The following is a 13,758-nucleotide window of genomic DNA, read 5'->3' as shown; positions in this document are numbered from 1 at the left end:
TATTTGTTGTAGGACCCTGTTCTTGTTTTGGATCTTTGTTCAAATGATCACATTTCATCATTCTGGATGTTCAACCAGCAAAGTAAGAGGTGAGATCACATTTTATTTTATTTTACTATTATTATTATTTTTTTTTTGTGTGTAAAAGTGTGGCACTCTTGTGCTTTCTGGCTGCTAAATTTCTAAGAAATTAGGCAGCAAAGTAATGAAACGATAAAAAATTTTTCTTTCACTTGTTTGGTGCATGATACCATGTTTCTTCTAGGTACTATGTTAATATAACAATATAACTGGTAATGGATACTGCTGACTGAGTCTCAACTGCTTAAATTGCTTTTACTCTCAATTTCTGATTTTGATGTAACCTTATTTTTTTCAACCAGAAAAGGTCCTTTTCTAAGTTTTATGTTATTTAATAGACATATATTGAAATTTTGTAAGCAAACAATTGTTGACTTTCATTGGGATTTCAGAAATATTTCAGGGAGAGAAAATATGCTTCAACTGTGAAGTCTCTATTGCGTCAACAATATCTTAAGAAACATTTCTGTGGTTGATTTCTCATTACTTTCTGCTGTGGTCTCTCTTATGTGAAGCCAGAAACCAAAAAGAACTAAAATCTTCAAATTTATAGGAAATAGAATCTCTTCAACTCTCTCATTTTGTTTCTTTAACTTGTTTTTTACTCGATTCATAATATTGTGCTGTAGCCTTCAGAATGAAGCTGCTTGACATATACTTGATCTTTCTCTCTCTTCTTGAAACAGAGGTGGAAGGAGGGCAAATCAACACATGATGCCTTGTTTTTAAATGATTTTTGTCATTTTGATGGCAGCTGAATTGCTCGGGATAAAATATCCATGCTTAGAGTTCTTTTATCATGAATATATTTTATTTTGCAGCTTCATGATCTCCATGACCATCTATTTTGCAGGAGATTACGTGTGAGCATTGAACGTGACATGGGAGGAACCAGTGCTGCGCCAAAAACAATAAGATTTTTTGTTCCATATTGGATCATGAATGATTCATCTCTGCCTTTGGCATATCGAGTTGTGGAAATTGAACCCTTGGACAGCACAGAGATGGATTCTAACTCACTATCTAGAGCTGTTAAGACTGCGAGAACAGCTTTGAAAAATCCTACATTGACTATGGATAGGAGACATTCTGGCCCTAGGAGAAACATCCGAGTGCTTGAAGTCATTGAGGACAATAGTCCAATGCCTAGCATGCTTTCTCCACAAGATTCAGCTGGTCGCAGTGGAGTGATGCTGTTTACATCTCAGAAAGATGCATACCCGTCCCCAAGGGTGGGAATTGCTGTGGCTATTCGTAACTCTGAAATTTACAGTCCTGGGATTTCTCTTCTTGAGTTAGAAAAAAAGGTGATTGTTAGTGCCATTGAGATGGCAATTTTTTTTTCCCCACTTTTTCTTCAGGTTTTCCTTCATTTTCTCTTGCTCTCAATCTCTTCCATGTCAGGGTGGGAGAAGGTTGATGCTACTGAATTTCTTCTTGAAATTAGTTATTCAGCTGCCTTTAATTTTTTTTTTCCCAGGAAAGAGTTGATGTCACAGCATCGAGTTCAGATGGATCTTACTACAGGCTTTCAGCTGTATTAAACATGACCTCGGACAGAACAAAGGTTGAATGCAATTACATTGTCCCTTTGTTGTGTTATGTCTTGGATTCATGGTAGATACATATCTTGCTTCGTTTTTCAAGAATAGTATTCCTATTTCTTTTTTATTGCTTTTTTGAGAAGAAACTGAGAATTATAAATAAAGAAAGATAGGACATATAATGGTACACTAGGTGTATATGAAGACAAAACAAAAATGAAAAACTGGGGTGGGGAAAGAATCTGAATTCACAATGAAGTTTCTGGCCACCAGACTACATTATAATTCTGAAGGATGGCAAAATTCACCAGTAGAATAGTTTTGCCCCCCATTTTTGGAAATTTCCTTGTGTCTCTCTTTGTCTAAATTTATTTTTAAAATTTGTCTGGACAATTCTGCACGGCATAATGCTTGTGATCTTCATTTGCATTAGACAATGGTAGAGATATTGTGGTATAGTAATTTGTTAATGTTTACTGATGTATCATTCCATCACTAACATATATCGATTGGTTCATATTCAGGTTGTTCATTTCCAGCCCCACACCCTATTTATCAATAGGACCGGCCTTAGCCTCTGCCTGCAACAGTGTGGTTCTCAGTTGGTGGAATGGATTCATCCAACTGATCGTCCAAAACCCTTCAGATGGCAGTCTTCTGCCATTGCTGAGTTACTGAAGGTCTGTGTGAGTAATAACATGTATTGTCATAATGGTTGTATTTAGCTTAAGCAGTTGTAATTTGACTTTATTTCAGTTGCGAGTGGATGGATGCAAATGGAGCACACCATTTAGTGTTAGTGATGAAGGTGCTATGCGTGTTTCTTTGAGAAAGGCCGCCGGAGGTGATCAATTGCAATTCAGGGTAGTAATTAGAAGCGGAACAAAGAGCTCTCGCTATGAAGTTATTTTTCGTTGTAATTCCTTATCAAGTCCTTACAGGTTATATTTTGAGGCCTTATATTTCTTGAGTGAAAATTTTCCTTACTATTCATCTTTATCTGGAGTGTGGAACTTTGCACAGAGGGTGGGAGGGTGAAAGGGGGTTAGATTGGTAACTATATTTTCAACAGCTCCTCTTATCTAAGTTTTCTTACAAGAGTTTTTACAGTATCTTTTTATTTCAATGGATTCAGCGAGTCATAAATGGATCCTCCCTCCTCCCCACCCACTGTGCAAATATTTTATGAGAAATTCTAACATAAATGGTAGAAGTAAAATTTTCTTTTCCTTTCTTTTGGGAAATTCAAGGAATTTTGATTTTGAGAATGTTTAATCCCCTTTATTTTTTTTCTTTTGTTTCTCTGTATAATCTATTATGCTGCAATCACACTCCCCCACCCCCCTCTCTTTCAGAATTAATAATCAACTTTCTACGAACAGGATTGAGAATTGTTCCATGTTTTTACCAATTCGTTTCCGGCAAGTTGATGGTACAAGTGATTCATGGCAGTTTCTTCTTCCGAACTCAGCTGCTTCCTTTCTGTGGGAAGATCTTGGTAGACGACATTTACTAGAAATCCTGGTAGATGGGGCTGACCCATCTAAGTCAGAGAAGTATAATATTGATGAGGTTTCTGATCACCAGGCTATTAAGGTGGACGGTGGACCTGCTAGAGCTCTTCGTGTTACTGTTCTAAAAGAAGAGAGAACAAATATTGTTAAGATCAGTGATTGGATGCCAGAAAATGAACCGGCGGCAGTATTGAGTAGACGAATTCCATCACCATTGCCTGGAAGTGGTTCCCAACAACAGCAATCACTTTCCTTGTCAGATAGTGAATTTCATGTCATTGTCGAGCTGGCTGAGCTTGGAATATCCTTTATTGACCACACACCTGAAGAGATACTGTATCTATCAGTGAGGAGTCTTCTTCTAGCATATTCAATGGGCTTGGGCTCTGGGTTTAGCAGGTAGGATTTTATTTCAATTAATTCCTCATTAAGGAGAGACCAATTTTTAGGGTCATTGGCTCTGCAATAGAATAGACGATCTTCTGCAGTATTATTAACCAGATCTATGGTCATCTTTAACAATATCGTAGTATATGTTTGCTCCTTTAAGGATTTAGTGTAATTTAATCTAGAATGCAGCCGTTTGTGAGGCTGCAGCTGCTAATATGCCAAGTAATAAGAAGTTGAGCTTGCGGTATTTTATTATCTTTTGGAAGTGATAAGATGTATTCAGATAAAAGTGTTGGCACTGCTTTTCTTCATTGATCTCTTATTTTTTTCTTTTTCTTTTTTATTATTTCAATGGATCTGTTCAATTTTCATTGGTTGACCATGAACGCTCTGTTGAAATTCTCTGGATTACATGGATACGTCTGTGACTTTTATCATGATCACAGCATATTTTCTTTAGTGTTGGGTCCTTGTATGGTTTTTTAATTCTGCGGAAGTTCGTCCATTTTATTGGATCAGTTACCTAGATGGTTGTCACCAGAAATTTGAGCTCTTCATCTCTTATTGTCAATGTTCTGAAAAGAAATGAATTGAGCAATTTCTTTGTTCTTTTGTGTAACAGGTTCAAATTAAGAATGAATGGAATACAAGTGGATAATCAGTTGCCGTTAACTCTGATGCCAGTTCTTTTTAGGCCTCAGAGAGTTGGGGAGGAGACTGAGTACATATTGAAATTTTCAGTAACTCTACAGACAAATGAATCACTAGATCTATGTGTCTATCCATATATTGGTTTCCATGTGAGCTTTTCAATCTCCTTATCACATATCATGATGATTATGATAAAGTCCTATATACAATTTTGATTATGTTTGTACTAATTGCTTTTGCCAGGGACCCGAAAACTCTGCCTTTCTAATAAACATTCATGAACCTATTATTTGGCGTCTTCATGAGATGATCCAACATGTCAATATCAGTAGGTTATACGATACTCGAAGAACTGCTGTTTCAGTTGATCCATTCATTGAAATCGGGTACCAAGTTCTTCAAATTTTTATTTTTTAACTTCTTTTCTCTGTGTTTTATTAATTGCTAAATTTTCAAATCTTGTTACATGGAATTACAGTGTTCTTAACATTTCGGAAATTCGATTCAAAGTGTCAATGGCAATGTCACCAAGTCAACGTCCAAGGGGAGTACTTGGTTTTTGGTCATCCTTGATGACTGCATTGGGGAACACTGAAAATATGTCGGTGAGTGTTATGATTTACTTCTACTAACACATCCTATTTTTTACCTACAACTTGAAGCTTTTAATATGTTTGATGTTACCTAACTATTTCGTTGTTGAAAGTCAAAGTGATTCTTGAGGAATCTCAATTTGGGTAATGGGCATGATTCAAATTTTTCTTTAGGATTTCATGCATTTCCAGAGCATAATAGAAATTTTGAACATGAGTTGTCTTTCTATATTAATCAGGTGAGAATAAATCAAAGATTCCATGAGAATGTGTGCATGAGGCAAAGTACTATGATTAGTAATGCTATTTCAAATATTCAAAAGGATCTTCTTGGCCAACCCTTGCAATTGCTTTCTGGTGTTGATATATTGGGCAATGCTAGCAGTGCTCTTGGACATATGAGTAAAGGCGTGGCTGCCTTATCAATGGACAAGAAATTCATACAGAGCAGGCAGAAACAGGTTTTCTTCTAAGCTTGAATTTTGATTTCCATTTTTCAAAGGTTTGTCAGGCAGAATTTATTAGGCTGTATGTATGTGAAGTCACTAAAAGTATGTGTGGCATGTTATGCGGTTGTAACTGAACATATTTGTAATTGACAAAACACTGGGTTTGTGAGAAATTTTGAGTGTGTTCTTTTTATCTCTTATATAAATCCTTGCAGCTCAAGGTCAGTCCAATTAACCATGTCTATGCTTCAACTTGTTCCCTTTCACGCTTATTCTCTCTAATTGCACAGTGACAAGTATGTTTTAAAGTTAAACTCAAGTGAGAATATTTGTTTGCCTGGAAATTTCTAGATCTCCTCTTTGTTGTGCTGATGGTCCATACGCCTGTTTTTGTGTTTATATGAAGAGTTCAGCCATTTACATATTTTTATGAGTTTTTGGTCGAAAAATTTTTGTTTCAGGAATTTATCCTAAACAATACATTCAAAGTTGACCATTGCTTGTGGCATGCTTTGCTTTGTGGCATTTCTGGTATTTTGGAACAATTAATACCTATTATGATTCTTCAGTATTATCCCATTTATTTGTAATTTCTTACATCATATTCAGGTCATTTGAAAGGGTGTTCTTTGGTGGATCATTCGTATTTTCTTTCTAATGCACGCTATAATGCAGGAGAGCAAAGGTGTAGAGGACTTTGGTGATGTAATCAGAGAGGGAGGTGGAGCACTAGCAAAAGGTTTATTCAGAGGTGTCACTGGTATATTAACGAAGCCTCTTGAAGGTGCAAAATCCTCTGGTGTTGAGGGTTTCGTTCAGGGTGTAGGGAAAGGAATAATTGGTGTTGCTGCCCAACCAGTGAGTGGGGTTCTTGATCTTCTTTCTAAAACTACCGAAGGTGCAAATGCTATGAGAATGAAGATAGCATCTGCTATAGCTTCAGATGAGCAACTTCTACGTAGGAGACTGCCGCGAGTAATTAGTGGTGATAATTTGCTTCGGCCATATGATGAGTACAAAGCAGAAGGACAGGTACCAGTTTCTTCTTTCTTAAAAGTAGAAGAAACTATATTGGATGAGGTGATAGGCACTAATTGTTTGACTTGCTGTAACTCATCTTCGTTTCTTGTACCTGTTAGGATTTGTTAAGTGGCCTTAAAATAGCTAATTTTGAGCATCTTGAATCCTGGTTTAATTCAGATGTTAGTGGATGAAAAGAGATAAATAATTATGCATATGCACATGCTTTTGCTTTTAAGGAATTGTGAAAAATAAAGTTTCAAAATTTTTTCTAGACAATTTTGTCCTTTAACCGAGACATCTTTTTTCTTTTTAAATAATTTTTTTTTCTAAACTTTATGAAAATGGTTAATCCTACCAGTGCTAATAGGAAGATATTAGAGCGCTGTCATCTCTTTAATGAACTTACCCATATTTATTTGTTATTTCCTCTTGAAGGTTATACTGCAATTGGCAGAATCGGGTTCATTTTTTGGCCAAGTTGATCTGTTTAAAATACGTGGGAAGTTTGCTTTATCAGATGCCTATGAAGATCACTTTATACTGCCAGAAGGAAAAATCCTTATGATCACTCATCGAAGAGTTATATTGCTGCAAGTAAGTTCTATTGATTGGAGACACTTTATGATTCTGCACTCACCACATCTAGAGGACCCAAATAAATAATCTGATTGTATTTTGGTATTTGTCAGCAACCCACAAACGCTATTGCACAGAGGAAGTTTAGCCCAGCAAGGGATCCCTGCTCTGTTTTGTGGGATGTACTTTGGGATGACCTTGTATTAATGGAATTGACTCACGGGAAGAAAGACAATCCGAAAGCTTTACCTTCAAGGCTTGTACTTTATCTACACATCAAATCAACAGAAATGAAGGAACAAGTTCGTATTATAAAATGCAGCCGTGAAACCCATCAGGCTTTAGAGGTTTACTCTTCAATTGAGCAAGCAAGGAATACTTATGGACAAAATCTATCAAAGGTTAGTTTTTATTGCTGCTTGTACTCCATTCCATCATTTTGGATTTGCAATGTTAGTCTTAGTTGTCCTCCGTTCCATTATTTTAGTTTTGCAATGTTAATCTCTAATGTGCTGTTCTTAAGTGCTGAAAAGCGCACACTCGAAGTTTCTCATAATGTGTTCCCCAAGGGTTGAGGTTTCTATGAGTAGTGACAACTTTTGGAATGTTATGCAGGAAATGATGAAAAAGAAAGTGATGAAACCGTATTCACCACTTGCCGATGGTTCCAGTGCTGAGGTGAATCCAAAAGAAGGGGCATACATCTGGTCTCCTCAGCATTTAAGTTCATTTGGCAGCAACACTGGATGAGTGGATGAATGTCCATATGAAGATGTTGTTCGAGGCTTTCTGCCATTTTATTGAAATGTATAAAACAGTTAGTCTGCTTTGAAGGTATTCATTTATTTTCTCTGTTTTTTCATTATTACTCTCTGTGAAATGTAAGTTTGGCTTCATCGGAGTAGAAATAATTTGCAGGTGAGAAAGATAACACAAGTACGGACTAATGGCTATGGAGGCTGTTTATAGAAACTAATTTCTGTGAAGTAAAAATCACTGTGGCTGCAATTTGTAGCAAATACCCCTCGCGATCAGTTGCCAGAACAGATACAAACTGTACAGCTTTTTGACATTTTTGTGTATGACCAAAGTGTTGCCTGTGTATACAGACGTTTCATAGAAACACAGCAATTTCGCTGGTTTCGGTAATAAGATTTAAATTCATATGATATAGGGTATCATTTTTTATTTGATTGTTTTGGGTAATATAACATTTTCCCAGTTTCATGGATGGTGAGCCTTTTTCACAGTTTTCGTCTTTTCGGTAGTTGCGCTTGAAGTGAAATCAAAGCTGTCTATCATTTAGATCAAGTCTTATTTTAAATCATTTGGTATCGATTTTGGTCATTTTAACATTCAATTGATGGATTCCATCCTTTAAATTAAATTGAATAATGATAGAATCCTGATTTTTCATCGAAGATCAAACGAAAATATGCGGGAAAGCTCTGGATTATTTCTAAGAAGGTCCAATAAATCGTTTCATCAATTCTTTTTTTCTTAATTCAATCTATTTCATCATTAAAATTTAAAGAAGAGAAGTTGAGTGGAAATACCGATCTCTTTATCTCTTGTAATTGTTACGATCTACCAAAATATACCATCTGAAATCTAGGCTACCGTGCGTCTTTTGCTTCGTCATAACCCAAAATTTTATAACATAGTATTTTATATAAAAAAAAATTACTTAGAAAAGAAAATTCGATTATATTTTTGGCAGTCAAAATTACCCTTCAAGATGAAGGCTTCAAGTTCAAGGCCCAAGTTCCGACATTCAAACTAACGTCTCCGTCTTCAGGCTCTGAACCCGCTTGTGTCTAGAGAGTTGAAATCTATCAACACTCAAAAGCTCAAGATTCTAGAAACTTGAAAAAATTCTTTTACAGCTTCGAAAGAAATGCACTTGACTAAGTAGCATCTCAAAGATCTGCTTCATCTTTGTACACTTCCCAGTTCAAATTTCACTAATAGTAAGTTTACGACTTTCCATTTTCTCTCGTTTTGCTTGCTTTAGCCAGTCTCAGAGTCTTTAACTTTCCTCTTTCTGGTTTGTCGTAGCAACTAAAGGTGATTGCAAATGTTTCCTTTAATGTGATTTTACCCAACAGTTGAAATTATTCTTAATTGAGTTGAAACTCAGGAACTGGGAAATATCTTCATACTTGCTCAGAACTAGTACTTATAAAGTGACTAAACAGAGAAGCTTTTTAAATGAAGTCACTTAAGTTTGCTTTCCCTTTATTCAAAATGAGGAATTGGTCAGGTGGGTTATTGATTATGGCTCTTGCTATAATCTTGGTTATGAGTTACAGCTTTATGGGAACCCAAACTCAAACTCAACACCGAACCCAAACCCAAAAGCAAAAACATAAGCAATCAGCTAATGATTTCTTTAGAAACCATCCAAGTAATGATTCTGATATGAAGGGAAGTCAAGGAGTAAAGGAAGTGAAGAAAACACAAAAGTTATTTGAGAAGCCTCATATTATAAATGTTCAAGGACTTGGTGATCTTTACAGTCTTAAGAATATGTTAGGAGAAGATTCGAGGCCTTTGCTTGTGTGGGGTCATATGCGTTTACTACTGTCTAGGTCTGATGCTTTGCCTGAAACAGCTCAAGGGGTTAAAGAGGCTGCCATAGCATGGAAAGATTTGTTGTCGGTAATTGAGGAGGAGAAAGCCTCCAAGTTCAGTCGCCGTAAAAACTGTCCTCCATTTGTTAGTAACCTTAGCAAGTCATTGTCTAGTGGCAGATTAATTATTGAGGTCCCATGTGGTTTGGTTGAGGATTCTTCAATTACATTGGTGGGCATTCCTGATGGGCGATATGGAAGCTTCCAAATTGAACTCATAGGCTCACAACTTTCAGGGGAGTCGAACCCTCCAATTATATTGCATTACAATGTCAGTCTGCCAGGGGATAACATGACAGAAGAGCCATTCATAATTCAGAATAGTTGGACTAATGAGCTTGGGTGGGGCAAAGAGGAAAGATGCCCAGCTCATGGATCTAGTAACACCCTGAAAGGTATATTGTTGCAATTTTGTATTGATCATACATTGTTTAACACATTCTAACTACTTTGTTTCAGTCAAGTGTTCTTCTTAGTTTTTGACAATTTGTAACATCCTTTTTCTACTCGTATGAAGTGGAAGGAAATTTCTAGCAATCTGCAATCTAACATGTAGCAACTACTGCAGTTGATGAACTTGTCCTTTGCAATGAACAAGTTCTGAGAAGATCTGTGGAAGAGAATCAAAATACAAGTCATCCTACTCCTAGCAGTGACATTTTGGCCAATGCTTCCCGTGTAGGTGCCCATGAAACCTCTAACTTCCCATTTGTGGATGGGAATCCGTTCACCACCACAATATGGGTTGGTTTGGATGGTTTCCATATGACTGTGAATGGAAGGCACGAAACATCGTTAGCATATAGGGAGGTAAGGTATGAGTTCTTTACAATTATGTATGAAAAAAGTTGCGCGTGCACTTCTGAGAGTGGTGATCAGCCACATATTTGATGCTTTTTCTCAATGATGCAGAAACTCGAACCATGGTCAGTTACTGGAGTTAAAGTGGCCGGTGGTGTGGATCTATTTTCTGCCTTTGCTGAAGGCTTGCCTGTGTCTGAAGACTTTGATTTTATAGTTGATGTCGAACACCTCAAAGCTCCCTTGATTTCCAGGAAAAGACTTGTAATGTTGATAGGGGTTTTCTCTACTGGAAATAATTTTGAGCGTCGTATGGCACTGAGAAGATCTTGGATGCAGTACCCAGCCGTACGGTCTGGGGATCTAGCTGTCCTGTTTTTCATTGGCCTTGTAAGTGAAGAATGGTAGATTCCTACTAGGAAAGTCTTTGTATATTTTGATGTAGGATGGTGTCATTTGCCTAAATAAAAGTTGACTTTGCTTCAATTTCTGCAGCACAAGAACAGGCAAGTCAATTTTGAACTATGGAAAGAAGCTCAAGCATATGGGGATATCCAAATAATGCCTTTTGTTGATTATTATAGCCTAATCAGTCTAAAAACAATTGCAATTTGCATTTTCGGGGTATGTTGATGCTGATATTAGCCTTAAACATATAGTAGATTTCTATATTACAGAGAAAGTAAAGTGACGCTGCTATCTATTCCTAGAAACGGAAGCCTTCTCAAATAAATGAGTAGTGATTTACTTTTCAGATTTTGTTCAATCTTCCTTGCCATTTTTCAGGTTTACTGATTATTTGACTTCTCATTAAATATGCAGACCAAGATCCTCCCTGCTAAATATATCATGAAAACCGATGATGATGCTTTTGTTAGAATTGATGAAGTTCTCTCAAACCTCAAGGAGAAACCATCTAATGGCCTCTTATTCGGTCTTATATCTTATGATTCATCACCTCAGAGAGACAAAGACAGCAAATGGTATATCAGTAATGAGGTATCTGTCTCAATCAAAAATCACTCTGTAGATGATCACTGGGCTTGAGCGGATCTATTATTGGTGTTCTCTTCTGCAGGAATGGCCGCATTCCTCATACCCACCATGGGCCCATGGTCCAGGTTATATCATCTCCCGGGACATTGCGAAATTCATTGTCCAAGGCCACCAGGAAAGAGATCTAAAGGTAAAATTTCTCTAGCTAATAGGCAGCAAAGGACCACTTGTAGATATTTTTCAATAGTATATTAGATGTGTGCCTTTTCTGTTTGATTGAAAGATTAAACTTTATGTTTTGTATTCTCAAAAAAAAAAAAAATCTAAATACATTTGCGAAAAATTTTGGAATAGTCTGTCATGTTTTGGACTACATTTCATTGTCTTTTTGCTGCTTCTGTTGTCTGACCTATGTGCCAAAGGATTCGAGACTCAGTAAACAACTTTCACAACATGTGTAGCAGTACATTTATATGTCATAAATTGTCAAAATTAAATATAAGCCAGATAAAGGTGTTTTTGCTGGGAAATAACAGAAGGTAAGGATGTATGTTGAATATTTCTGCATGATTTCTTCATTGCTATGAAGCATGCTCTCTCGAGTATTGAAACTGTATTTTGGCCAACTGTAAATGTTTAAGTGTTTTAGTCTTGTGTTCAATTTTTTACTTATAATTGTCTTTTTTCAGCTTTTCAAGCTAGAGGATGTTGCGATGGGTATATGGATTGAACAATTCAAGAACACTGGTCAAGAAGTGCATTACATGAGTGACGACAGGTTCTACAATGCTGGATGTGAATCGGATTATATTCTTGCCCATTACCAAGGCCCCAGAATGGTGTTATGCCTCTGGGAGAAGCTGCAGAAAGATCACCGGGCTTTCTGCTGCGAGTAAGTGTCAACCTCACTGAGACAAAAAGTTTTCAATGAGTTAAGACTGATGAACCCAACTCAGCAGCTCTACGAAATGGTGCCGGGGATTCTGGATTTGAGCTTGCTTCAGCAAGATTGGACTGAGATAGAACTCGTGCTTGCTGTTTGAGCTTTTGTAATTAGGCAAAAGATGGTGTTACTACTTTGTTCATTCCTTATTCATTACATATTGTTGGTGTGATTATAGACTCGTTTCCGATGTTCTTATCATCTTTCTGAAACTCTTGGAAGCCATTTGTTCCACTAATTGGCACTTGTTCCAGTACTTAATCTTCCTGTGTATCCAATCACATGCAATACGTTGTTCACTTGCAAATCTTGATAAAGACGAGAAGTTAAGAAGGCGAAACAAAAAATTGTCTTTTGGTTGACTTTTAGCTTTAAGTTTTGTTGGCCTACAGCTCGGAGGATGCGTACGAATCACTGAAGGGTAATCAAATAATAAGATGGATCATTTATTCATTAAAAACTCAATTCAAACCATTGACGAAAACATACATCCAGCAAGGCCAAGACAAGAAGCTCGGAGCCGAGCAAGTGATTTTCATTAAGGCACGTAAATGAACGCTATGCCATTGCCACCTCACCTCTTGAGGTAGCTGCTCAACTGAAAACAAAGACAAATATAAGTAACTGTACGCATCATTCATAATATCGTAACGGTGAAGTAATTTAAATATATACTCTTTTTTTTTGCCACTCTGCCCATTTTTAGTTCTATATATTTCATATTTGTGGCAGACATGTATGCGGTCTAAATGGAAATAAATTTATGGGTCTGGATCAGCTTACTTGGTTCATTTGATGCCATGTGTAGAGCACACGCGTCACAAACTCTCCAATCTTTTTTTTGGCCTTTTTTTGGGGGGGAAAGATACAAACTCTCCAATCTAGAAAGAAGGATGATCAAGCACTCGTGACGTGTTGCTTTTTACCTCTCTGCATGGTCATTCTCTTTTAGCATTACATGCAAATCTTTTCACAGGCTAATAAAGGCAAAGCTATTATCCTCACAAGTACACAACAACGAAAACTTTCAACAAGCCTGGACGCCAATTGGAGCATTTAACTTGTCAGAGAGACTCTCAATTTTATGGGGAAAAAAAAAAGGAATTATTTTTTTAAAAGGTACCTTTTAGGTGTTTTTGATAAACTTATTAGCTAAGCTTCCTTAGCTTTTTATAGCATCACAAAATAAATAAATAAATGAGATTTTATATTCTTTTAAAAAATCATATTAACAGACATAATTCTATTTTCAAGAATTTTATTTAGTAAGTTTTTTAGCCTTTAATTTAATATTAAATTATTTTTATCTCATTATAATAAAAGAAAAAGTTTAATTAAAATAATATAAATTTATTTTTATTTAAAAAAACTTTTTTAATTTTTTTATTTATCAGATGAGTATGTAAATAAGTATTTAAAGAACAAAATTAAAACAACCTTTACCCTTTAAAACTAAATTTGGGAAGCAAGATATTTTGATCATGACTCGTGGATATTTTGATACTAGCTTTATTGGGATCTTATGGCGGCAGCCACCAATTAAATTTAAAGGTCATCCACCGCG

The 13,758-nt window shown here is 36.3% G+C and overlaps 2 protein-coding genes across 5 annotated transcripts in view; both read left to right on the top strand.

Moving 5' to 3' along the window:
- LOC102625672 (uncharacterized) overlaps positions 1 to 7,990 on the top strand; it is a 39,548-nt gene extending 31,558 nt beyond the window's left edge. For both annotated transcript variants that reach the window (XM_025102602.2, XM_025102599.2), the window contains exons 49-63: positions 13 to 89; positions 935 to 1,388; positions 1,562 to 1,648; positions 2,150 to 2,305; positions 2,382 to 2,566; positions 3,008 to 3,538; positions 4,152 to 4,329; positions 4,424 to 4,566; positions 4,659 to 4,785; positions 5,013 to 5,234; positions 5,898 to 6,254; positions 6,681 to 6,839; positions 6,935 to 7,222; positions 7,437 to 7,655; positions 7,740 to 7,990. In XM_025102602.2, the coding sequence (XP_024958370.1) occupies positions 13 to 89; positions 935 to 1,388; positions 1,562 to 1,648; positions 2,150 to 2,305; positions 2,382 to 2,566; positions 3,008 to 3,538; positions 4,152 to 4,329; positions 4,424 to 4,566; positions 4,659 to 4,785; positions 5,013 to 5,234; positions 5,898 to 6,254; positions 6,681 to 6,839; positions 6,935 to 7,222; positions 7,437 to 7,571 (3,099 nt within the window). In that variant the 3' untranslated portion in view covers positions 7,572 to 7,655; positions 7,740 to 7,990. The remainder of the gene's footprint in view (positions 1 to 12; positions 90 to 934; positions 1,389 to 1,561; positions 1,649 to 2,149; positions 2,306 to 2,381; positions 2,567 to 3,007; positions 3,539 to 4,151; positions 4,330 to 4,423; positions 4,567 to 4,658; positions 4,786 to 5,012; positions 5,235 to 5,897; positions 6,255 to 6,680; positions 6,840 to 6,934; positions 7,223 to 7,436; positions 7,656 to 7,739) is intronic.
- Positions 7,991 to 8,500: 510 nt separating this feature from the next.
- Positions 8,501 to 12,455, top strand: LOC102626136 (hydroxyproline O-galactosyltransferase GALT3). 3 transcript variants are annotated; one of them, XM_006488717.4, is made up of 7 exons: positions 8,501 to 9,849; positions 10,023 to 10,264; positions 10,367 to 10,645; positions 10,727 to 10,879; positions 11,078 to 11,238; positions 11,334 to 11,441; positions 11,941 to 12,089. In XM_006488717.4, exons 1-6 carry the CDS (start codon positions 9,033 to 9,035, stop codon positions 11,437 to 11,439), a joined length of 1,758 nt encoding a protein of 585 aa, XP_006488780.1. In that variant the 5' UTR covers positions 8,501 to 9,032; the 3' UTR covers positions 11,440 to 11,441; positions 11,941 to 12,089. The 3 variants fall into 3 exon arrangements, with proteins under 3 accessions (XP_006488780.1, XP_006488778.1, XP_006488779.1); XM_006488715.4 differs by having other exon boundaries at positions 8,510 to 9,849; positions 11,078 to 11,254; positions 11,941 to 12,455; XM_006488716.4 differs by having other exon boundaries at positions 8,520 to 9,849; positions 10,751 to 10,879; positions 11,078 to 11,254; positions 11,941 to 12,455.
- Positions 12,456 to 13,758: the final 1,303 nt, after the last annotated feature.

The sequence above is a fragment of the Citrus sinensis genome, chromosome 1 (assembly GCF_022201045.2).
Source record: "Citrus sinensis cultivar Valencia sweet orange chromosome 1, DVS_A1.0, whole genome shotgun sequence".
Taxonomy (NCBI): domain Eukaryota; kingdom Viridiplantae; phylum Streptophyta; class Magnoliopsida; order Sapindales; family Rutaceae; genus Citrus; species Citrus sinensis.
Note: the sequence above shows the minus strand (reverse complement) of the source record. Positions and strands in the feature narration are given on the sequence as shown.

Bases quoted from the DNA above. Each gene is read 5' to 3' on its own strand.
- LOC102626136 (XM_006488715.4), top strand. From the start codon at position 9,033: ATGAAGTCACTTAAGTTTGCTTTCCCTTTATTCAAAATGAGGAATTGG. The intron at 10,646-10,726 runs GTAAGTGAAGAA...CCTAAATAAAAG, and splicing joins TCCTGTTTTTCATTGGCCTT to TTGACTTTGCTTCAATTTCT. The intron at 11,255-11,333 runs GTATCTGTCTCA...TCTCTTCTGCAG, and splicing joins AATGGTATATCAGTAATGAG to GAATGGCCGCATTCCTCATA.